At 35.6% G+C, this 27,148-nt stretch overlaps 1 protein-coding gene across 1 annotated transcript in view; it reads right to left on the bottom strand.

The window, feature by feature from the left end:
• The window catches only part of NFATC3 (nuclear factor of activated T cells 3), a 99,288-nt gene that overhangs the window by 15,774 nt on the left and 56,366 nt on the right, over positions 1-27,148 (bottom strand). Inside the window, 6 exon segments of the mRNA XM_081273533.1 lie at positions 9,515-10,522; positions 17,013-17,139; positions 17,858-17,913; positions 20,307-20,447; positions 21,557-21,729; positions 24,442-24,641. Coding sequence (XP_081129659.1) covers positions 9,515-10,522; positions 17,013-17,139; positions 17,858-17,913; positions 20,307-20,447; positions 21,557-21,729; positions 24,442-24,641 — 1,705 coding nt within the window.

Raw genomic sequence — 27,148 nt, 5'->3', positions numbered from 1 at the left:
AAATGGGTCTTACTTTCAGAATGCAAGGATAATTTGACATATGAAAATCAATGTAATACATCACATTAATAGGATGAAAGAGAAAAAACACAAGACGATCTCAACTGATGCAGAAAAGCATCTATCAAAATTCAATTTTAAAAACAACAAACAAATTTAAAAACAACAAACTAGGAATAAAAAGAAATTTCCTCAACATGATAAAGGCTATGTAAGAAAAACCTTCAAGCTAACATATTCAACTGTGAAAGCCTGAAAGCTTTTCCCTCAACAAAGCAAGGATGCTCACTTTTGCCACTTCTATTCAACCTATACATGTAAAACTCTAAAGGATCCCCCTCACACAAAAATGTTAATGATAATAAGTTAACAAAGTTGCAGGATAAAAAAATCAACATAATTTCAATGAATAATCCAAAGAATGGAATCAATTCCATTTATGATAGCAACAAAAGGAACACAATACTAAACAATTAACCAAGGAGGCAGGAGATTTCTAAAATGAAAACTACACAGATTAAAGAAACTGAAGAATGAAAACAAAAACAAAAGGAAAATATCCCATGTTCATGGGTTGGAAGACTAATATTGTTATGATGACAGTATCATTCAAAATGAGGTACAAATTCAATGCAATTCCTATCAAAGTCTATGACACATAGAAAAATCCACCCTGAAATTCACAGGGAATCTCAAAAAGCCAAAATGATACTGACAAAAATGAGCAAATTTGGAGGAGTCACAATTCCTGATTTTTAAAAAAATTTACCTGCACTGGGAAGTGAACCCAGGGTGCTCTACCCCTGAACTACATCCCCAGCAGTTTCTATTTTTTTATTTTGAAACAGGGTCTCACTAAATTGCCCAGGCTAGCCTCAAACTTGCTACCTGCCTGCCTAAAATCCCAGCTACTCAAGAAGCTGGGCAGGAGGATTGGAAGGCCATCCTGGACAATGTAGGGAGACCCTGTCTCAAAAATAAAAAATGCTGGGGAATGTAGCTCAGTGATAGAGTACCTGCGAGTTCATATTTTATGGAATATTCTACTAACAAAATCTTCCAGAATAGTGTTGTATCTCAATGATAGAACATATGCATAGCATGTGCGAGACACTGGGTTCAAAATTCCAGAAACCTCGCCCCTGAAAATCATCCAAGGACTCTTTCATGTTACAGGAGAGCAATATATTCTATTGAATATACAAGATTCAATATTATTTAGAAAAAGTAAAGCACAGAATAATATATAATATCCCAGTAAAAATGTGGAAAAATATAATCAACTTTATAAATACATAAAATAACTCTGGAGTGATAGCCAAAAAATTGGTTGGTTAATTCCAACTGTCCATATAGAGGACAACTGAGTACCTAGCAGAGAGATTTTTCACTATGTACCATACTTTTAGCATCTGGAATCATATAATGTATTAGTTATTAAAAATAATGATTATATCAATAACAGATAAAAATCTTACATTTCCCATTCCAGACAGGCATAGTGGCATATGCCTAAAATACCAGTGACTTAGGAGGCAGTGGCAAGAGGATCACAAGGTCCAAGCCACCCTGGATAACACATCAAGACCCTATCTCAAAAATTAAAAAGGGCTGGGGGTGAGGCTGGGGTTTTGACTCAGTGGTAGAGCACTTACCCTGTACACATGAGGCAATGGGTTTGATCCTCAGCACAGCACCACATAAAAATAAATAAATAAAATAAAGATATTGTGTCCATCTACAATATTAAAAATAAAAAGGGCTGCGGAAGCAACTAACTGGTAAAGCACCCCTGGGTTCAATCCCTAATACCAAAACAACAATAACAACAAATCAATTTCAAAAGTATTTATAGATACTTTTAAATATACAATATGGTCTTCAGAGAATCAATCTGTTCCATATTTTCATAGAAGCTAAAATGCCTGCAACTATAACCGTCAATCCTATCTTTTTTTTTAAAATTTTTTTAGTTGATTTTTAAAAAAAATTTTTTTTAATTTTTTTTTTTTTTAGTTATCGGTGGACACAACATTTTTGTTTCGTATGTGGTGCTGAGGATCGAACCCGGGGCCGCACGCATGCCAGGTGAGCGCGCTACCGCTTGAGCCACATCCCCAGCCCAATCCTATCTTATTTTCCATCAGAAATTAAAGTTTCATGCTTTTCCTCTTGCCCAGATAAATGGGATAATTCTACATTTGAGAAATGTTTTAAGAAAAAAAAAAAAAAGGGCTGGGGATGTGGCTCAAGCGGTAGCGCGCTCGCCTGGCATGCGTGCGGCCCGGGTTCGATCATCAGCACCACATACCAACAAAGATGTTGTGTCTGCCAAGAACTAAAAAATAAATATTAAAAATTCTCTCTCTCTCTCTCCTCTCTCTCTTAAAAAAAAAAAAAAAAAGGACAGCTAAACTAAAAAGAATCACTTAAAAAAAAAAGAGTCAACTATCTTCAAACAGAGAAGAGCTGGTCTGGATATGTTTATCTAAGTCTATCAAAAGCTAAGATCCCTGGCAAGAGGTGCCAAGTCTGAGAACTGCCACAAATCACAGTTTAACTGATGAGCCTAAAATTAAATTATGATTCATTTGAAATATTTTTGTCCCTATGAATAATCTATCTTCAAAGAAACTTAAAAAGAGGACATGAATTTTAAAATAGAATAAGACACTGGCTTTAACCATCTAACATATGACAGGCTTTACAAAGTTACTAGGTTGTTGTGTTTACAGAGGCAAGATTATATAAAGTCATCAATCACAGTTCTTTTAGAAATCACTTAACATTTAAGACAATTTAAATTTCAGATAGACCTGGATTCAAATGTAAGTTTCAGTATTTGTGGTGTTTTAACAATATGATAGTACTTAAGCTCCCTGAGCCAAGTCTATGAAAATAAAGCTAATAATTCACATTTCAAGAATTATTAGGAAGAATGTGCTACTAGCAAAGTGCCTACCACATTACTCAATAAAATGGGAGTTTTATTATCAAGAAATAGTAATTATAATTGATAATTTTTGTTTTGGTTTGTTTGGTACTAGGGAGTGAATGTAGGGGCACTTAACCACTGAGCCACATCCTCTTTTTTCTTTTTTTTTTTTAATTTTTATTATTAGTTGTTCAAAACATTACATAGTTCTTGACATATCATATTTCATACATTAGATTCAAGTGGGTTATGAACTCCCATTTTTACCCGTATACAGATTGCAGAATCACATCATTCACATATCCACTTTTTTACATACTGCCATACTAGTGTCTGTTGTGTTCTGTTGCCTTTCCTATCCTCTACTATCCCCCCTCCCCTCCCCTCCCCTCCCAACTTCTCTCTCTACCCCATCTACTGTAATTCATTTCTCCCCCTTGTTTTTTTTCCCCTTTCCCCTCACTTCCTCTTATATGTAATTTTGTATAACAATGAGGGTCTCCTTCCATTTCCATGCAATTTCCCTTCTCTCTCCCTTTCCCTCCCACCTCTCCTCCCTGTTTAATGTTAAACTTCTTCTCATGCTCTTCCTCCCTGCTCTGTTCTTAGTTGTTCTCCTTATATCAAAGAAGACATTTGGCATTTGTTTTTTAGGGATTGGCTAGCTTCACTTAGCATAATCTGCTCTAATGCCATCCATTTCCCTGCAAATTCCATCATTTTGTCATTTTTTAGTGCAGAGTAATATTCCATTGTGTATAAATGCCACATTTTTTTAATCCATTCATCTACTGAAGGGCATCTAGGTTGGTTCCACAGTCTAGCTATTTTGAATTGTGCTGCTATGAACATCATGTAGCAGTAACCCTATAGTACGCTCTTTTAATGTCTTTAGGGAATAGTCGGAGAAGGGGAATAGCTGGGTCAAATGGTGGTTCCATTCCCAGCTTTCCAAGGAATCTCCATACTGCTTTCCAAATTGGCCACACCAATTTGCAGTTCCACCAGCAATGTACAAATGTACCTTTTCCCCCACATCCTCACCAGCACTTGTTGTTGTCTGACTTCATAATGGCTGCCAATCTTACTGGAGTGAGATGGTATCTTAGGGTGGTTTCGATTTGCATTTCTCTGACTGCTAGAGATGGAGAGCATTTTTTCATGTACTTGTTGATTGATTGTATGTCCTCCTCTGAGAAGTGTCTGTTCAGGTCCTTTGCCCATTTGTTTTCTTATTGTTTAATTTTTTGAGTTCTTTGTATACTCTGGATATTAGGGCTCTATCTGAAGTGTGAGGAGTAAAAATTTGTTCCCAGGATGTAGGCTCCCTATTTACCTCTCTTATTGTTTCTCTTGCTGAGAAATAGTAATTATAATTGATAATTTTTGTTTTGATTTGTTTGGTACTAGGGAGTGAATCTAGGGGCACTTAACCACTGAGCCATATCCCTAACTCTTTTTTCTATTTTATTTTTTAGACAGAGGGTCTCACTGACTTGCTTAGGGCCTTGCTAAATTGCCAAGGCTAGTTTTGAACAAGATCCTCCTGCCTCAGCCTCCTGAGCAGCCGGGATTACAGGCGTGCATCACCAGCAATAATTTTTAAATAAATATTTTGCAGACTTGTTATATGTCTGTCCACCCCCTCCACATACAAACTAGGGATTGAATCCAAGGCTTCAAGTATGCTAAGTAAGTAGAAATTGAACCCAGGGCTTTAATATTCTAAGCAAGCCTTCAAGCATTGGGCTATATCCCCATTCTTTCTTACTTTACACTAAGCCAGAGTCTCAATAGTACATTGTCCAGAATGGCCTCAGTTTTGTGATGCTCTTTGCTTAGCCTCCCAAGCAGCTGGGATTATAGGTGTGTGCCACCACACCTGGTTCATGTGCTATTTATTTAACAGTGGCCTTTCTTGGATTTTTTCCTAGCTTTCGTATAAATTTTAATATAAAGTTAATTAAAAGAAAAATTTGTTGCTCACATTGTAAAACATTTATTTTTAAAGGTATAGAATAATTGTGTCTATAAAGATACAAAGACACGCTTGATATAAAATACCTTTTTTCTTCATTGGATCTGAAAATTAATGTTTCTTATTGTATATACCAGGATAGTAGTGTCTAAGGTCTTGAATATTCTGCGTAAGCCAGAATCCAAACCTACATGACATTACTTATGGGACTTTTCAGTCTCTGGAATTATTCATCATAAATATGTCTAAGGCTGGATGGTACATTTATGTTTCCTGAAAGAGGAGCCAGTGTCACACTTAAAGGAGATAGTTCAGTTATTAACTATCTTTTCCCCTCTTCTCCAGTATCCAGAAGTAGATTAACTATAATAACCTCATTCATGATACTCTCTCCCTATTAGCTGTGCATGGCATATTTTATTTAAATATAATTATTTATATAAATATGTAAACACTAGTGAAACTACTATCTAACAGGTGCACCAAAATGCTGACATAATTACCTCTCTGTTCCTCCCTCACACAAGCTTCCTGCTTCCCCCATTAAGTAACCATTTAGATCATGGGTTTACCATTTCCTTGCTTTAAAAAAAAATTATCTACTTAAAAGCAGGCTTTTCTGTTTGTCACTTACACACAGAACTGAAACAGCTAGGGTCATATCTAGAGACCCCGTTTACTGTCAAATTTGCAGTTGCCCTAAATGTCAGGATCAGCATGTTGCTACACAGAACCGGCAAGTGGCAGTGTCAGTTTTCACCACAGCCAGCAGGTCAGGCTATATTTAACATGCAACCTCTTCTCTGATAAAAAGCTGCAGCTGCAGCTCTGTTCATCTGTGAACAAAGGAGGACAAATGGGATTCGAGAAAGGACTCTAATGGAAAGTTGTAACAGGATTCAGTTAGCTCAATCACAAATTAAATGGGACTACATTTAATGGTCTAAGACAGTCTAGTTTTACAATAGTGTAATCTTTAAAACATAACCATGACAATTTCTACATTTATTATAAAATAAGTGGTTAAATCTTTGGTCCCAAAAGTGGGGTAAATACATCATAATGCAGAGAAGTTTATGAAAAAATTACAGTTCTAAGCATACCAATTATAGCATGAATAGAAACTCATTGATAATCTGATGCTTTAGAACACACTTTTCAAGGTCAGACAATGATATATGAAGGGAGCTAAGGAAAAAAAAATAAAGGCAAGTATCAAAATTAGTCTTGAATAATTCCTTGAATGAGTATAGACTACAGCCTTCCAAGGGGACTGACTGAAAGAGAACTGCTGGGTTAAAGTCCAGCTGTTATTACCCCTAAGGTATGCTCCCTGAAGCAGGAACTATACATCTATTAAACACAAATGCTTCTGGAACTCTTTTAAGCTTGGAAAGTTGTTTTGAGGGGGTCAAAACCACCTCAATGAAACTGAATGAGAATAACTGTAAAGTTTAGTCTTTGATACAAACAAAGGGGGATGAGTTTGAAAATAATTATAACTCACAATTTAAAGTAACAGCACAATGAAGCTAAGAAAATCCCATGATCTCAAGACATAATGATAGTCTTCTGAAGAAGTAAGGTGATGATCCTAACCTATAATCCTAACCTACACTGAACTGACTAGTGTATGTTCCCTCTGGATATCGCACTGTGAAAATAAACTTAAACATCAGTGAAGAGAAGGATTCAATTAATTCTGCATGATTCCAGAGGCATCAGAGTCCACATAAAACAAGAAGAAGAGCTAGAACTTCAGAGGCTTTGAGATGTTCCAAAGGAACCCAAAGAAATATAATATCACAAAGAACACTAAAGTGCTCCTCTGGTAGAAGAGGATGAAATAGAGAACATTTAAAACTTCATCTAATACTGAGAATTACATTAAGATGGTCCTAACCCCTCTCATAAAACAAGCATCTATGGAGAAAATGACATTTATGGTTTTTGTTTGTTCATTTGCTTTGTGATTCTAGTGATTAAATCCAGGGTCTTTTGCATGCTAAGGCAAGTGCTCCACCACTGAGCTTCACTCACCAGTATGAAAATGGCATTTTCTTTCACTTATTCTGTATGTTCTATACTCACTCTAACACCTCAACCCATAGGCTAATTATAAACATGATTGCTGAACTCCTAGAATCAGGAGACCTGGGTGTTAGTTAAATCTTTACTTTCTGCCATTAACTCAAGTATATAACACTGTGTACTTTAGGCTCTGTGTAAGACTCATTCTTGATCATCTATCAAGTGTTATTAGAATATTTCCAGATGCACTCATATCTTCTCTTCTAAATGTCACTGATTTTATAATAAAATCAGGATGCTGGCCAAATCAGTAGGCTGAGGCAGGAGGATCGAAATTTTGAAGCCTGCCCTGGCAACTTAGCAACGGGCTGGGAACATAGCTCAGTGGTAGGGTACTAGGCTAGCATATGTAAGACCATGGTTTCAATTCCCAACACTGAAAAAAAAAAAAGTGTGTGTATGTGCATGCACACACACTCACAAAGATAGACATGTAGCAAATAATCCAAGGTGCACAGAATACATTTAGTTTTTTCTAATTAGTGCTTGACATGACTGAGTTTGTATCAAATCCTCTGACGGGTGGCAATGAGAGAATTCAATAGCCAGTCCCTGTCCTCTGTGAGGCTACAATCTGAAAATTTTCTTGATCATGTCCCCTATATAATGAATGAAGCAAAAATAAAATTGCTTTTATATAATGCCTTCAGACCCCATCTCTCCAGATGTTCTATTTTTGCAATACATCTTCATATATTCAAAAGGTGAAATCAATTTTCATAAAACCTTTTCTAGAAATTTTAATTTGTTGTGCCCTTCTTTTCATATCACTCAATCTGTAGTAAATAGGTTCTAGGCTTTGGTCTCTTTTTAGAAGGAAAAGTATCTTCATTTGTTTTATTAAAAAAAAAAAAAAGAGCTGAAATACCATTAGAAACCTGCTCAATAAGTCTCATATCTTCAGCTACAATGCAAATGAGTGATGAGGATAAGATCTTACCCAAGGTTTCAGGGTGAAAAGCACTATGAAAAATAAGTTTAAAACTGCCTAAAGAAAGTATAGATAACATTTTAAAAGCCTGTGTATATATGGAAAAGCCTTTATTTCAAATTTGTTTAGCATAAAAGTGGTAGTATCTTCTGTGTATATCTCCAGGCTTCATAAATAAGCAGTGTCATTTACGCCGGTTGTGCAGAGACAGCACAGCAAGATGTTTAATACCAGATCCTGCAAGTGTGACATATCAGATGCAGCTGTCAACATGTGTTCATGCAGTGAAATTTTGCACACATATTCCTAAGAATGTCCCTAACTATCCAGATATTTTTTAAAAATTCAGAAACCTGCTTTAGCACCACAAGAAATAGACCCAAAAAAAACCAAACAACCTGAATCAAAGTCTCAGTTCTGACGCTTACTAGTGGTGTGACCTTTGGAATTTCACTATTTACCTCAGAAGTAGAGGAATAGTAAGGTCCGGGTTAGATAATGAATAGGAAATTGCTATGCTAGTTTTTGGTGTGATTCTCTTGTCTAGGGATGTTCCAACCTTCATGCTTTGAAAACCATTCTCTATTGTACCATTCATTCCCTAGTCACAGAATCATGCTTTCCCAGACATGCTTCCATTTCTAAGATAGCTTTAACTGAATATATATACAAAGTTTCATTTTTATGCAAATAACAAAGCCAAGAATAAGCTATAAAATTATGATCTGAAAATTCTATCTTTGGGAAACTCTGATTATTGAAATGATTAATTATCCTATAGTTCTCTAACTGAATGATTTCACAAAATCAGAAATTTGTATACCAAATACATTAATAAAAATAAAATTTAGAAGGGCAGCTTGGCGGGCATTGGGGGCGGAACCCATTAAAGACGCTACTCCTTAAAAAAAAAAAAAAAAAAAAAAAAAAAAAAAAAAGAAAGAAAAAGAAAAAAATTTTATTTCTGTGCAGACAGTCGGTAGTAGCAACAGCAAACCAAACATCGCTCGGCAAGCTATCATGACCACAGGGGAGCATGAAGGACACTTGTATGAGTCTCTGCAAGGACAGGAATTCTACCTGAATATATTCCTAGTATTCTCTGAATCTAGCTCCATTTCTTGCAATAGATGGTATTATTCAGCAATGTTCACTGAATTAATGCCCCTGAATTCCATTCTCTAGATACTGTGATTTTATTATATGTTCAAAGGATGCCCTAATTCAGCAATAAATACTAGTGGTATATCAATTTAAAGTATAGATTTTCCTACTGATGGTCAAAGTTATATATTAATATGTATTTCTAGTAATAGTGATTTACTTATTTATGCCAATAAGTAATTCACAGTAACTATTTCATGACTCTTGGAGAAGTTTCTGAATTTTCATTCCTTTAAGAACACACAGATGAGGACTGAGGATATAGCTCAGTGGTGGAATGCCTGCCTAGCATGTGTGAAATCCTGGGTTCGATCCCCAGTAACTCCACCTCACCCCACATTCACACATATACATACACACGCGCACATGTGAGCACACAAACACATAAAAAAAAATCCCACATAGATGGACTTACCATCATCTAAAGTGATGTCTTGTAGACCAATGGTTGAAAAGTTAGGTTCCTGATCCTCAGGTTCATGCTTAATGCTCACAGTTGTCCCATCCGGTGGAAATGATGCTGGATCGCACAAACTGTGACATATTATAGATGAAGGTGCAGAAAGACCTCCCTGACCTGTACTTTGTGCTTGAGTTGAGTGCTGTCCAGAATGTATTCTGATGGCTGGAGATGGTGATGAGGCAGTTCCTGAGCTAGGAGATTGATAAGGCATAGACTGCAGCTGAGGGGATGGTGGCCCAGAAAGTGGTGAACTAGCCAAGGAACAAGAGGCTGCTGAGGAAGCTGTTGTAGCAGACCCTGAATGTGAAGGACCATATGTTATATGCTGCAACTGAGGGGAAGGCTGACTAATAACTTGGTCAGCCACCGGAGAAGAAACAGGTCTTTGTCCTATATTTGAACAATGGTATCCCATTGATTGCAGATGAGGCGAGGTTTGCACAGAATGAGGTGTATGTGCTAAGAGATGCCCTGTTGAGCCTGCATTTGAAGAATGAAATGGTATGGATGATAATGGTTGACAGCCAAGATTTACTAAATTAGGAAGAGCTGCATCCTGCTGATACAAAACTGGATCAAATTCTTGACTAGAGGCAGCATTAACAGGAAGACAAGTTGGTCCATTATACACAACATTAGTTTGCATAGACTGATAGGAAGACCCCACAGGAGATGTTGGTGTAACTTGAAAAGGCTGGTGCACAACTGAAGAAGGTAGCATATGCTGCTCTTTACCTGCTCCCTCCTCTCTACAATGCAACTGTGGTAGATGGGATGAGGTTACCATAGAGGCATACGCTTGCTGAATGGGACAACCCAAGCCTCTCGGTGCTGACAGTAAAAAGTCACGTGGGTTCCCTGGATCTGAGGAAGGCCTCTGGGTCTGGCCAGGATGAGGCACAGGCAAAGGTGGAACTGAAGACAAATCAATCTCTTCTCTGTGTTCTTGCTTCATCAAAACTGAAAAGAAAATGATCAAAACTATGTTATTATGCAATACATAAAATAATTACGGCAGACCTTCATTTTAAGTTATACAAATGTAATATGTATCCAAGCTGGGAATGGCAAACTCAAATACCTTCAGAGAAGGGCATTTTATGTAAAACACTGAGTGTATATATACATATACAAATGTTTGTATATGTATGGATATCTCTAAGAAGATGCACAAGAAACCATTAAGTATTATATTCACCTCTGGGAAAGGACAGAAAGACAGAAGCAGGAAGGAGATTTACTTTTTACCATATACTTTTTATGCCTTTTAATGTTTTTCACTTTGTATATATTACCTATCCAAAAATAAATGAAGAAAAAATTAAACCCTATGGCTTAATAAAGCATTGAATTTGGAATCCTTGATCTGAAACCTATCACTATATCTGAAAAGGGCTCAATATCCAGAATATATGCAGAACCCCAAAACTCAACAGAATTAGACTAGAGATTTATTTTGTTCTTTTTTTCTCGGGGCGTGCGGGGGGCGGGGGGGTTATCCCAGGGGTTGAATTCAGTTTTAACCACTGAGCCACATCCCCAGCCCTACTCATACTTTATTTAGAGCTGTAGTGAAGGAAAAAAAAAAAAAAAAAAAAAAAAAACACTGAGTTGCTTATTGCCTGGCTTTTGCTGAGGCTGGTTTTGAACTAGTGATCCTCCTGCCTCAGCCTCCCAAGCCACTGGGATTACAGGTGTGCACCACTGTACCTGGCTAGATCTGAATATGATCATCTAAATTGAGACATATAGGTATATGTGTTATGTGTATGTGTGTGCATGCACACACTTGCACATGCCAGCTCTTTAATCTAGGATTGCTAATTAACAAGATCAAACCTAGAAATGCCATCTGGTGAGAGCTTTCCAGAGAATAAGCCAACAGGAGAGGAAAGAAAGCAGTGTTAAAACAGAGAGAAAGCCTGAGCCTGAGACAACACTGTTTCAGCTGAACCATGCTTAAAAAGCTAGTCTTCTGGTTAACCTAATTACATGAGCCAGTAAGTTCTCTTTAAGAGAGTCTAAATTGGATTTCTATCCCGTGCAACTGAAAGATGCTAACTTACTTCAAGACAACCATTACGAGATTATTTCCTTACCTTACAGGATGAGTATAATGAAAAGGAGATTAAAGATACCAAGGTCTTAGAGCAGTTAAGCGGCATTAAAAATATCTGAACCAGGTTTTTCTGCCTCCAAAGTCCATACCTTTTATGTAGTACACTGTATTATAAAGATTTCGATTTGCCATTCCATCAAGCAAGCAGAGGCTATGAATATCAACCATTATTATTTATCACATCAAGCAGTATATTCATGATTTAGGATGAATCTTCCTGATGAAAAGATCTCTCATAGTAGGAATTAATGAATTTATTTTGTTTAATGAGCATATAAAATCAGCTTCCAAATTAACTACCAGTAAACTGATTTTAATATTTCCCTTAACAAGTACTGTTTATCTAGTTTTCTAAAAATTACCCTCTTCAAGTCTCCTATTGAAGAGACATGAAAAGGACAAAGCCAGTCACAGCTACTTAGTGACACTCTGTTTTAAATAATAAAAAGGGCTGAGGGTGTAGCTCAGTGATACTATACCCCTGGATATGATCAACAGTACCACCAAAATAATAATGATATTTTTAAAAAATAAAAATAATTATTATTTTCATTGCTCTTTTCGGGTTATAATTCCAGCTAACATAATTAAAATTTTCACAATCATCACAAAATAAAAGAACTTCATTTAATGTCAGAAGAGGACAAGAGACCTAAATCAAGATCAAACCTCATGTGACTATAACACTCCTGCCCAATACAAGTCTCTTCACACAATCATGGTCTCAATCTGAGAATTGAAAAGTTTGTTTCTATTCAAAGTCATTTAGTTAGTTCAGGAATTTGACGTTCAATTTAGAGTCTTTTGTTTAGGCTAAAAATTGGTTACCTGATAGTACATTCCCACTGAAAAAGAGAAATGAATGCTTGTTTAGAGGAGTATTTGAATTCTGCATTTTATGCTGACATCCTAACAAGAACATAATGGGCTCATGATCGATCTGCAGTAAGCTCTAAATCTGGCAAAGCTAACCCCATCACTAACAATGAGACAAGAACACCAAGGACAGAGAGAAATGTTATGAGCAATCTTGTTGCTTCTGAGCACCACCGTTCAGGCCTCTATCCTGTTTCTGATTCTTGCTCAGGAGTTTCAAGTTCACCATATCTACTGGTTCCTGACTTTTCTTAAGTTCTCACCTATTGACTTTTATTCTGACCTTGGCAGAATTAGAACTGTGTCCCTAAACCAGTAGAACTTTTTGTTGTTGTTGTTTTTCCCCCCACTACAGCTCCTACTGTGGTCTCAGAAAAGTTACAATGAATCCTATAACCAGAATTATATTTCTACTTAAGGAGAGAGACTATTAAGAAAGCCTACTCTTATCCCTTAATTCTGAGGGCAGAAGTACATCCCTTGGTTACATGAATGGTTGCTTACTGTGACTACAAAGCAGACAAAGCAGGGTGCAGTGGCGCACACCTGTAATCCCAGAGGCTCAGGAGGCTGAGGCAGGAAGATCACTAATTTACAGTCAACCTCAGCAACAGTGATGCACTAATCAACTTAGTAAGACCCTATCTCTAAATAAAATACAAAATAGAGCTGGGGATATGGCTCAGTGGTCGAGTGCCCCTGAGTTCAATCCCCAGTACGGGGTGGCAGCGGGGCCAGACAAAGGGACTGAAAACTACAGTGTAACATCTACTTTTTTTTTCCCTACATGATTCAAACCTTATTCTTATGCTTTTAACCAACATCTGCATACTTAAATTGAGAGATTTGCTCTGCTAAATTGAATGTTAGTTCTGCTCTGCCAAATCAATTATTATTCTTTTTGTCTGTAAGGGGCTGACACTCCAACCTGACCAAACCAAGGAAGTCCTCACCACTGGCCCATCCATGGTCATTTATTCTTGTTTGGATAAAAGATAGTTAAAGGTAATGCTATTTTGGATTTGGAATATCTCCCAAAAGCTCACATGTTGAAGGCCTGGTCTCCCCAATACAGCACTGTTCAGAGTGGGGGCTTTTGGGAAGTGACTGGATTATGGGATCTCACAATGATCTTGAAGGTTAATGATCTTGAAGGCATTATTAGAGTCTAATCGAAAGAATGGGTCCCCAGAGGTGTGCCCTTGAGGATTATATCTTGTCCTAACCCCCTCCCCCCAATACCTTGAGCTTTTCTTTACCACACACATACACCATGATGTTATTTTACCTTGCTTCAAGGACAAAGCAATGGAGCCAAACATAGTGGGAAGCATCTGAAACCATGAGTCAAAATACAGTTTTCTTCCTTTAAGTTGTTTATGCAGGTATTTTGGTCACAGCAACAAAAAACTAACACAGGAAGCTTAACAATATTTAGAATGAATTGAATTTTGGAAACAAATTATCTCTATCTTTTGTGTTATATATATACTCTCAAATTTAGAGTATCAATGCATGCAGGCATTCAAGAAAAACATTAACTGGTCTAGTGGTTTTCAAACCACTGGCAGCCTAACACTTCCCTTCAAGTAGTGGATATGGCAGTGAATGCAACATTCAGATACCAGAAGCTTTACATTTTGTCTTTCATTGCAAAGAGTGCAGTTTAGTAAGCTTTTATTCTTTTTAATAATATTGGGTTTTACATAAAGCTTTATATGAGAAATGGAGCAACTTAAACAATTAAAAACCATCTGAAATTAATTTACTTACATTCAGTGAGTACTATCTGGGGTAGAGCTAATACCTGATCTCCTGACTCTACAGCATGCTTTCTCTTGCAATCAGAACCACCACAATCCAAAGACAGGCTATCCAATCAACTGCTTAGAATACAGAATATACTTTCCCAGAGACAACGTTACACATGAGAGTTGGACTCCAATGCTACCCTGCAAGGCCCCATTATTCCAAAACTAGAGCTTAGATCATACCTCTAGTGCAAGTAACTTTTATTGGGCTCAGGGGAAGGTATGTTGCTTCAATAGCTTCCTGGAAATCAAAGTGGAATGGGGACTCCCACACAGGAATTATATTTCTACTTAAGGAGAGAGACTATTAAGAAAGCCTACTCTTATCCCTTAATAGGAAGCTTCAAAGTTAGAGGCTGAGCAGAATTCAAATTAGCTAGTATTTATTTATCTACCTACCTACTAAGTCCTATTTGTCCCACTAGACTTAAGTCCTATGCAAAAAAGGACTGACAGGTTTTTGCCACCTAGCAGGTTTTACCACCCAAATACTTACTCAATTAGTGAATGAACAAAATTGCTAACCAAAATCTTTAGCTTTCAAAGATTTGTATTCTATCTTTCAATTATCTGAAATATTATTATTATTTTTTTAATAATATTTATTTTTTAGTTTTCAGCAGACACAACATCTTTATTTGTATGTGGTGCTGAGGATCGAACCCAGCGCCATGAGCATGCCAGGCAAGCGCGCTACCACTTGAGCCACATCCCCAGCCCTATCTGAAATATTATATTCAAGTAATATATTAACATTATCAAATAACAATGATTTTGGATTTGGGAATATAAGTAGCCCTTACAGACAATAAATGAAATATAACTAGGCCATTAAAAACATGCATGATAAATGAATAACCATTAATAACAACTAGCACCTTCTCAAATATAACTGTTTTTCTCACTTACTATAAACTAAAAGTTTCTCCAAGAATAAGTTATGGATAATTTACCATGATTTCTTTGTTCGTTTTCTGTTGTTACTGTTCACTTTTTGAAACAGTCTACTATCCATTTTATCACCACAATTTTTTAAATTATCATATGCCCTGGTGACTAGTACAGTTCCTAGTATAGAAAAGACCAATAAATATTTATTCTCCAAGTATGCAACCATCAGCATGTATTACTGCATATATTTTTGTGTCATAATAAAAAACTGGAAAGTTACAACACTTGAACTGCTACAAAAAGAGGTATCAACATCTCTTTGTTAGTGTGTGAAATCAAAAAACCTGGTATCAACATTATAGCCCCCAAAGCCCATAGTATGACACAGCTGATGTTTGTCAAATGAAAATCCAAGAGATTTTTCTTTTTCTTTTTCTGTGCATGGCAGACAAGTACTCTATCTCTGATCAACATCCCCAGCCCTGAAATTTTTCATTATGATTAAAATAAAAACATCATCTGATATGCATATTCTAACACACAATAAGGGGGGGAAGAATAGAAATACTTTGGATTAGACAAAGGAGAATGAAGAAAGATAGGGGAATGGGAATAGGAAAAACAGTAGAATGAATTGGACATTACTTTCATATATTCATATATGAATACATGACCAGTGTAACTCCACATCATTTATAACCATAAGAACGGGAAGTTACACTCCATTTATGTATAATATGTCAAAATACATTCTACTCTTAATATATAACTAAAAAGAACAAATAAAACCATTTAAAAAAATAAAAAGATGAAGGCATTATGAAATGGGCACACTGTCTTTCTGTGTGCTATGGCTACCAAGGGAATTCATGACCCAACAGCATACACATACTCACAAACACTTGCCCCTCCTTCCCCAGCCTTTTTATTTTGAGACAAAGTTCCACTAAGTTATCTAGGCTGGCCTCAAGTTTGTGATTGCCCTGCCTCAGTCTCCCAAGTCAAAGGTATTTAGGGTTGGTGACTTTTTTTGGGGGGGTGAGGTGTGGGGGGTAACCAGGGACTGAATCCAGGGGCGCTTAACCACTGAGCCACATCACCAGTCTTTTTTATTTTTTAATTTTGAGACAGAACCTCATTAAGTTGCTGAGACTGGCTTTGAGCTTGTGATCCTCCTGCATCAGGCTCTAAAGCTGCCACATCCAGCTAGGGTTGATGATTTTTGACAACTTCTAAAAAAACTTGCTAGGATTGTTGCTCAGTGGTAGAGCGCTCAAGCACTCCCCTAGCATGGGTGAGACCAGGTTCGATCCTCAGCACCACATTAAAATAAAGGCATTGTGTTGTGTCTATCTACACCTAATAAATAAATAAACTTCAAACTTACATTGCATCTTCTGATTTTTTTTTAATAATAAATCATTACAAGTTAACTATCAGCACATCTCATATTTAAAGTCAAAGAAGAGCTGGGGTTGTGGCTCAGGGGTAGAGTGCTTGCCTAGCACATGTGAGGCACTGGGTTTGATCCTTAGCATGACATAAAAATAATAAACGAGTAAAATAAAGGTATTGTGTCCATCTACAACTAAAAAAAAAAAAAAAAAAAAAAAAAATTAAAGTCAATATAAACTTTAGGTATATGTTGATATTTTTATTGATTATAATCAGAGTACTTTGAATATCCATTGAGCAAATTTTTATTCAATATGAAAGAAAGCTTATAATAAACCATCACAAAAACTCCTCATACCTGGTGTATAAGTAAAACGTTGAGACTGGCTTTTTTTCCTCTTGCCATTACAAAGATAAAAGTGCACCTGCACTGCAGCTGTAACTGCTGGGTTATGATACGGAGGAACTTCAAGGACAATGTGAGCCTAAGGAGCATGAAAAGCAAGATCGTGTTACACTCAGAACTAAAAATGTAATGCACCTGCTAAACTCAGAGTAAGTTATGAGTCTTAAATACAAGGTTCTACCATCATACAAAATTATACACATCGATCAGTCATATAAGTAATCTAGAGATTTACTACATGGATACTTCAGTTTTGATAAAGACAAACCCTTTAATCATTAAAGGAGAAACTCCTACCCCGCCATTTTTAAAAAATTCTTTTACTTTATTTTTTTAACATTTTGTTGTTTTGGTTGTAGTTGGACACAATACCTTTATTTTATTTTTTTTTTTGTGGTGCTGAGGATCAAACCCAGTGCCCTGCAGGTGCCAGGCAAGTGCTCTACCACTGAGCCACAACCCCAGGTCGCTATTTATTTATTTGAGATGAGGACTTGTCATGCTGCCCAGGCTATCTCAAATTCGTGAGCTCAGGTGATTCTCCTGCCTCTGCCTCCCACATAGGTGGAACCACAAACATTTACCACCATAACAGGCTGAGAAACTGCTTTTTAATCATCCAACAACTTTTTAATCACCCACCATAACAGGCTGAGAATCTGCTTTTTAATCATCCAACTTCTAGTAGAACAATGCATCACATACTATGGAGTGACATACCTTATTCTATCAAATATTAAAGGTTATTTTATATACACAAAGATTGAATTTATATACACAAAGACTGAATTTCTTACCCCTTGACATTTTTCCCTTATTATTTTCCCTTCTACCTCCCACTGAGGTCGTCCATCTGTTGAAAGAAACAATTTCAGTTAAAAGCAATTTAAGTCAGAAAGTATACTAACAAAATTTTATGTATGTAGTATCACAAATTTATGGCAAAAGGAATCTTTTCCTTACTGACTTCCAATGTGAAAAGAAAGCATAATTGTGGGAAAAATATGGGGAGAAAGAATTCATTCTATCCATCAAGTGAATGAAAATCCTCAGTGAACTCACAAAGCAGTGGCAAACTTTCGCTCATATACCTCAAATGATGGAAAGGAAATTCATTCCCTCACCAGATAACCCACTCCATCTTTGGAAAATAATGGCTGTTCTGTCACAGATAGTGGGAAAAGATGTGGTACACTTCCCTAACTCACTTCAATATTTAGAATATATAAATGAAAAACTAACCCAGCAGAAAAAAATGGGCAATGACAAGAACAGGTATTGCACAAAAAGTCAACATGAATTGTCAATAAAACTCTTAATATACATCAGGAAATTTCATACCAAAGTTCAGAATACCATTTTACTACATTAAAAAAAAATTAATTCACCAGGTGATAAGGATCAGAACATTCATAACAACACTGAAAGCTACTGTTGGCAGTGCTAAAACATGAACACAGTTCAAATACCCACTAAGAAAAGGGATAATAAACTTTAATATATTCAACAGTAAAAACTATATATTAGTGAATGTGAAAAAATTCTAGTTACATGGATGGATGTAGATCAATCTTATTGTTGACCTCTGAAATAAACAATTCCCAGAAAAATATATGTACTATTATAGAATCCCCAAATAGGGAAATAAAATAAAACTGTAGAGAAAAAAGCAAGCATCAATTCAGGCAAAGGATCCACTTCAGACAGCCTGGCAAGAACCCTCCAATAGCAATTTATATATTATATATAAATATATATTTGGTACCAGGGATTGAACACAGGGGTGCTTAACTACTGAGCCACATCCCCAGCCCTTCTTTATATTTTATTAGAGACAGGGTCTTCCTGAGTTGCTTAGGGCCTCACTAAGTTGCTGCGTCTGGCTTCGAATTCACGATCCTCCTGCCTCAGCCTCCCAAGTCACTAGAATTACAGGCATTCACCATTGAGCCCAGCTGCAAGTTGTATGTCTTAAATGGGACGATAGGTATAAACTATTTGTTTATATTATTTTTAATAGTGGCAATTTGTAATTATTGTTAAAGATGAGGGGAGACCAAATGATGGAAAAGTGTCTTAAATATTTTTAACCCAATAAACATAGGGTTCTTCTACTTTTTCAAAAGTTGATATAACCCATAATCTATAAATATAATTCACATCTTATAAATTTCTTTTTTCTCTTTCTTTCTGTGTGCATATGCGTGCATGAGTGCTTGTGTGTGTGTGTAAGAGAGAGGTGGGGGAGAGAGAGAGAGAAACTGGGGAGGGAGGGAGAGAGAGAAAAAAAGAGAGATAATGGGGATGGAACCCAGAGGTGCACCACTGAAATAAATTCTCAGCCCCTTTTATTCTTTGAGACTGGATTTTGATAAATTGCACAAGCTGACCTTGAACTTGGCAAGGCTGGTCATGAAATGGCATTCCTCCTGCCTCAGTCTCCCAAGTCACTGAGATTACAGGTGTGTGCCAGCCCTCCAGGCTAATTTCATCCTTTCAAAGTATACAAGTCAGCCAGGTGCAGTGGGGCTGGCCTGTAATCCCAGTGGCTCAGGAGGATGGTGAGTTTAAAGCCAGCCTCAGCAAAAGTGAGGTAATAAGCAACTCAGTGAGACCCTGTCTCTAATTTCAGATTTTTTTTTCTACCCCCCAAAGAAACCCTGCAGATATCAGTCACCACTCAAATTGACAACCCTCTCCAACTATGAGCAACCATTAACTTAGTTTTGATGTCCATAGATTATTTATTGTGGAAATTTTGTATAAATTAAACTATACAGTATATGGTCTTTTGTGTGAGCTTCTTTCAAGTACCATATCACGACTTCAAGGTTCATCCATTCCAAATCACATGTTAATTTTTATTAATTCATTAATTTTTATCGTTGAATGGATATGCCACATTCTGATTATGCATTTGCCAACTATTGAGTATTTGAGGTGTTGTCTGGGTTGTTTCTAATTTTTGGTTATTATGAATAATGTTGCTAAAAACATCTATAACTTAATTTTTTTTTTTGTTTTCAATTCTTTGAATGAGTACCTTAGAGCAGAAATGTCAAGGAAAAGACATGCTTAAAGAGAATTCCACATTTATATGGAAATTGAATAAGTGTTTGGTTTATAATAAAATCTAGTATATAAATGATGCCTGTAGAGTCAGAGAAATTATTTTGTGATTAATGTTAATATCTAAATTTATTTCATCCTTTTGCCCCTTACAGTCAATCAATTTATATTATTTACCTTGTCCTTTTTCAAGAAAAATTATTTTAGATTCTGGAAGAAAATTAGATCCAGTCACAATCATTTCATGGCCTCCATTTACAGAACAACTGTTGATACTGTATTTCTCAATATGAGGAAGTTCTTGAGCAGACCGCTGGGCTGTTTTTTTTTTTTTTTTAACAGTTGAGGAAAAAAACCAAAATATTAGTCTAAAGATTTCACATAAATGAGACAAGCTCAAGCTACAAAATAAAATTAAAAGTAAATTTAGGGATTAATTCATTAGGCTTTCACAGTAAAAGAACATGGCTGGTTTAAAAAAACAAGGAAGGATATATTAAAATGTTATATCTTTAAATTATTTTCTTAGACTACTTAATATCTTCAACTTCACCTTTATTCCCATTTATCTCATCTTTTCTTTTCCAATTAAATTTTTAATATATTTCTTCCATACAATCATGTGTTAAAATTTACAAATCTAATTATCCCAAAAGCATATTAGTACAAAAATGTATAACTGTATTACATACAACTAACAGAAGACAAATCTAAAAAGCCTACTAGAGGACAACACCAAATAATTCTTTTATCAAGAGAATACTTAGATGATCATTGCAACATCAGGTGTACATGTATTTTGTATAGTTTTCTAAATAAACAATTAATTGAAACACATGAAGTACACATTTAAATAATGAATTTTTAGAAGTGTATACATGTTACTTTAGTGACAGTACTTTTTTTTTTTTTTTTACCTTTACAGGTACATGAAACATAATCTAATTTTTCTCAGTCATTATATAAACATACTTTTTTTTCCTTACCGTGGATTCAACTAATGGGTGCTTAACCACTGAGCCACACCCCCAGCCCTTTTTATTTTTTGAGACAAAGTTCATTAAGTTGCTTAGGAACTCACTAAGTCGCTGAGGTTGGCTTTAAACTTGCAATCCTCCTGCTTCAGCCTCCCAAATCACTGGGATTACAGGCATGTGCCACCACACACACTTTCAGTTTATACTTTTTTTTTTTTTGAATTTTTTTTTTTAATATTTATTTTTAGTTCTCGGCGGACACAACATCTTTGTTGGTATGTGGTGCTGAGGATCGAACCCGGGCTGCACGCATGCGAGGCGAGCGCGCTACCGCTTGAGCCACATCCCCAGCCCCCAGTTTATACTTTTAATGTACACATTACATTAAAAGCAAAATAGAAAATAAACTATTTTCAATAACATCTTAAAACATATCACAATCTCACTTACAGCATTCAACAGGTATAGAAGCTATCTGCAGAGAAAGGACTTTTCCATTGGGCTGTGGGATGTGTACACGAAACACAAGTCGTACTCTAGTATTCTTTCTGCCAATATCAGTTTCTCCTTTTCGAAGCTCTATATCTGAATTTCGAAGTTTCAAAATACCTGCACAGTCAATACTAGGGAGAAAAATACAAAAATTTTATTTGCTTACTGATAACAAGTGTTTCTAAACAACTAAATTACACAGATGTGTATTGTCAATTTGTCAGGGCAGAAATATCTATGCAGAATCACGTCAAAAAACAAAGATATGTATGACTATCTTAAAATTCTAACAAATCATAAAAAAACCCAAAAACCCATAGAAATATTCATTTACAACAATGAAAATAAGTATTAAATTCTGTTTAAAATTATAACTGTCTTTATTTTATACCACAGTATAATTTTGCCACATCTGTACTTATCCAATTTTAAAAACAGAAAGGAGTTATGAGAAGGTAAGGCAATGAACACTGGCATGCTATGTTGAAGTACCTTGTAGGATGGCTCTGTGATTTACAGTTTAGTCTTATATGTACAAGAGATTTAATCATGAAATAACCAAGTTTGTGGATAACTAGGTAAAACTGGGGGGAGTATTTACTAATCTTCCTACCTTTATTGCCTTTAGAGAACAGTAAATCCATTTAATACATACCTAAGATTCACTTATACATAAATTATGAACAATGGTCTTATCTATCACTTAGAATTTTATATTTCCCACTGTCTAAAACTACAATGATAGAATATAATATAGTTACATTCAATAAGTTGCTTGGATACTAGCTTATCCCAGTTAGTAGCTTACATAGTATTAAGTTACTAGGCAAAACAGGATCATCTGGCATTAGCGTCTTTGTTATCTATTCCCCATGGAAAAAGCTTCTTAGGTTTGGGTAACTTCCTAGTTGCCCCTCAATCCTTTTTCTTAATACTGGCAAATGAACCCACTACCACTGGCTACATCCCCAGTACTTTTTATTTTTTATTTTGAGAAATGGTCTAATTACATTGCCCAGGCTAGCCTCCAACTTGCCCTAGCTTCCTGCCTCAGCCTCCTAAGTAGCTAGGATTACAGATGTGTATCATCACATCTGGCTTTACTCAATGCTTTCTATAATCTGCACAATATTATCATAAGCCTCTGATCCTATATAATGCCTGCTCCCTGATCTATCAGTGGAGAATAGACAGAATAGCCAGAGATGCTTCAGGTGTGCATGTGCAGGATGGGGCAAGAGAGCTATTTGCTTGTTATTAGTCAAAGTGGTGTTCCTGCAGCTTTGTCTCTACTCTGATTTTTTCACACTATTTGGGATTTGAACCTTTCCCAATTTCCTAAGACTATTTCACAGAAACTCATGTACTTTTTTTTCCCCCATTAACTGATTGGTTTGTATGTTATTTATAGAAAGGATACAAGGCATTTTATAATATAAATAAGGCCAAGAAAAGAAAAATAAAAAATTTTGAAGTATAAGGAACAGGAAATAAATACACCCCAAACTGTAATAAATTACTACAATTATGATAACTGAGCTTAACCATGAACTCTCTGGAAAGCAAAGCAAAAATTAAGACGATAAAGTTTTTATAGGTTTTCTGTTGCCTGTAAAGCAAAACCTACCATGCCATCAAGAAACATCAACTTTTTTAAGTTGAAAGAAGTTTGTGTGTGTATATAACAGTGACCAACCTAAGAAAATGTTTAACAGTAATTCTTCAGATTAGAAAGAAGTATTCAAATTGGGCATGGTGATGCACACAGGTAGTATCAGCACTGTAGGCTGAGGCAGAGGGATCATCTGAGACCATAAGTTCAAGACTAGCCTGGGCAATACAATAAGACCCTATCTCAAAAAAATTTAAATGAGTATTCATATGACTCTTTTTTATACTGTCCCTCAAGTAAAATGAGCAAGCCTAATAAGCTTCTAGTGATTTTCACTTAAACTTGATTCAAATATAGTACTTTGACAATCCACTGAAATGAATGAAAACAATGCCTGCACACTGACCCCTACCAGAGCAATTTTTTGAGCTCTTAAGAAAAAGACAGTTCAAAGCTAAGTTTTAAATTTCCCTCAGCAGACAGCAAACTGTATACTAATGTGTTTCTGATGCTATATGGAAAAGTAAGATCCTGGAGCAAAAAGATGCTTACTTGAATTCTCATTCAAAGGTTAGCCACATCATTTGGAGAGGGGGAGGTATGTAATGAGTCAAATGGGATACCTGGGGTAAAGTTGAATGTTTTTCTTACAGACACTTAACAATTACAATTATATTGCAATTATTTATTTATTGTTCATTCTGTTACACTGAGTAATTGATGAAAGTCGATATATTTTTATTTTTATTACCTAAGATGATGCCTGGCTAGTGGCTCATGATCCACTAACATATGCTAAATTGAATTTTCTTTTTAGAAATATGCCACCACTAGTAGCAAATGTGCTAACAATTATTTATATAATATTATTCAGTTAATTTGGAACAATGACTATATTTTTACATAAGAAAGTAATATATAGACATATTATAACCTGTGTATAATTATGTTGTATATACGTGTGTGCATATATATGAAAGGTAGTAGGGACTGAATCAAGGGGTACTTTACCACTGAGTTACACCCCTACTACTTTTTAGTTTTTTAATTTGAAACAGGATCTTGCTAAATTACTGAGGCTGGCCTCAAACTTGCCCTGCTGTCCTCCTACCACAGGCTCCCACTAGAATTATTGGTGTGCACCACCATATCCAGCTATATATATATGTCCTTTTGAAAGCTGTTTCAGGAAAAGAAAGAAGTGCCCATTTGGGAGTATGTTTCAAGATACCTGGCTGACATATTATTTTCAGGAAGAAGTGGAATTTCTAGAACTTTTGTACTGGCAATTATTATCTCTTGGCTTGCAGTAGCAACTGTCTTTCCAGTGATTCGATGCACCTGGTAAAACGCATGAGGTCGTAAGTATCGATCATCTGCTGTTCCAATAAACATCTGTAGATTTATCGGCTTTTCACTATAGCCCAGGAGCTAATTAGGAAGAACAAACAGAGAAAAAAGCACAATTCATTATACAAACCATTTTACAACAAGCTCACAAAAGCAAGTCTAAACTCAGGTCTGCATGCTCTATAATGCTATAAATCTATAAATCCTTTTATTTGTATCATATACTATCGATACACAAAATGTCATTTCAAAAAAGACAATAATAAAAAAGTATTAATCACAAAATAATTTCTCTGACTCTACAAGCATCATTTATATACTAGATTTTATTATAAACAGTCCTCCAAAGACATGTGGGTTTTTTTCTTCCTGATAAACATCTGAATCATCAAAAATTTTTAAAATCCTTCTGATTCCACTGTGAACAACACAAACAAAAGCTGATTCTTGGGGCTGGGATTATGGCTCCGTGGCAGTGCACTTGCCTGGTAAGTGTGAGGCACTGAATTCGATTCTCAGCTCCACATATAAACAAACAAATAAATAAATAAATGTCTATCAACAATAAAAAAAAAAATAAAGGTTTAAAAAAAAACTGATTCTTTATTTTTGACAACATTAACCATTTAGACTAGACCTAATGATTTGGGTGTGTGGGAAGGTCCTCTGACAGACTATTAAAATCAGAGGCACTTTGCTTTAGTTAAGATTCTGAAAAACAGTTACCAACTTAGAAATTCAACTGACTTAACAAGATGCGCTATTTGACTTTCTTTTTTTTTTAAAGATTAATTAATTAATTTTTTAATTAGGTATATATGACAGCTAAACTAATTCTCTATCTCTTTGCTCCAATTTCTTCTGGCTATAGACCATGGCTCTCAAATAAAATAAGGACAAAAAGCATAAGTACTAAGCTATCATAATTAAGTGTTTATTTTCACTTAATAAAGAGTAACAAAACATATTTGAAGAACAAATGTGTTTGTTTTTAATAAAGAAAATAAAAACCTCTCCCTCAAACACACACAACCCAGAAATGGATTGCTTGTGACATTTCAAGAAGTGAGTACAAATTCAAGGAAGCAATAGGCCAATTATAATGGTAAAATACCAAATGAGTAAAAAAGGAGTCAAGAAATCAAACTAAAATTTAAAACACAAATGCAGATCTAATAAGTAAATTAGAAATGTCGAGCAACTATCAGGTCACTAACGTGGAGGGAAGTTTAAAAAATAAATCTCAATAAATTAGAAATGACATTGAAGCACCCAGAGAACAGACACAGATGTTAAGGGTAAACAGACAAGTCAATGTCTGAATAATAATTGTAGTCATTGAAGAAAATGATGAAATAGGAAATATATAAGCATATGTTATACAGAAAAAAATTTTTGAATGAAGGAAGAAGGAATCTCAAATAGAAAGGGAGCATCATAGGCACTAAGACAGACTGATAAAGAATATCATCAGGGCTGGGATGTAGCTCAGAGGCAAAGCGTTTGCCTTACATTTGCAAAGCCCTGGGTTCAACCCACAATTAAAAAAAAAAAAAGACAAAAAAATCATCAATATCTGGAATACTCTTGATTAAGTCCATTATTTTAAGTATCATGAAATAATTCTTTAAGCAACAAGTTAGAAAAAATCAGTTATTCACAAGAAGGATGAATATGAAAAACTATGAAACCAGAGTGTTAATCTTCCCTGGAGTAGGAAAACCATTTTTAATCAAAGGATTACTGTAAAAATAAATCGCAAGGACATCCACAAGACTTCTGTCCATTTATGCATTTGTAAAAAATTATTTCCTAACAAGAAATGTCAAAGATACAAGACACTGCTTGGCACAGTGGTGTACACTTGTTATCCCAGTGACCAGTAACTTGGGAGGCTGAGACAGGAGAATCCCAAGTTTGAGGACAAATTCAGCAACTTAGCAAGATCCTCAGCAACTCTGTAAGACCCTGTTTCAAAAAATAAAAAGGGCTGGGGATGTAGTTCAGTGGTACAGTGTCCCTGGATTCCAATCTCAGTACTGAAAAAAAAAAAAAAAAAAAAAAAAAGATGCAGGATCTACATCCTTAATCAAATTTAACTGACTTGAAATAAACTCTGATTTAACACCAAAATATGATTCTAAAAGCAAATGACAGAATTTCATTTTTTCTTTCTTCTGTCCCTTCCCTCCCTCCTTCCTTCCTTTTCTTTTTGTTTTTCAAGATAGGGTCTTGCCGATGTTGCTTAGACTAACCCGAAACTTCTGGGCTCAAGAGATTCTACTTGATCCTCATTTCCAAAGTAGCTAAGAGTATAGGCAGGCACCACTGCATCCAGCCCAAATGACAAAGTCTCATGCTCTATTTTCCTGATATTTTTTGTTACAAATCATTTAAAACCTGCCTAAAATGCAAATCTTTTTGCATTTTAAAACATCCTTAAATAACAATGATGATAAATCATAAAGTAAAGCTGCTATAATACATGATAGTTCATAAACTGTAATGGTTGAAAATTGCTCCAGTATAATTAGTTTCTCCACTAAATACTTACTGTCTACATAATTCCAAGAGTAAAATGGATGACA

The sequence above is a fragment of the Spermophilus citellus genome (genome assembly GCF_964194105.1).
Source record: "Spermophilus citellus genome assembly, chromosome: 18".
Classification (NCBI taxonomy): Eukaryota; Metazoa; Chordata; class Mammalia; order Rodentia; family Sciuridae; genus Spermophilus; species Spermophilus citellus.
This window is presented reverse-complemented; position numbering and strand designations above follow the sequence as displayed.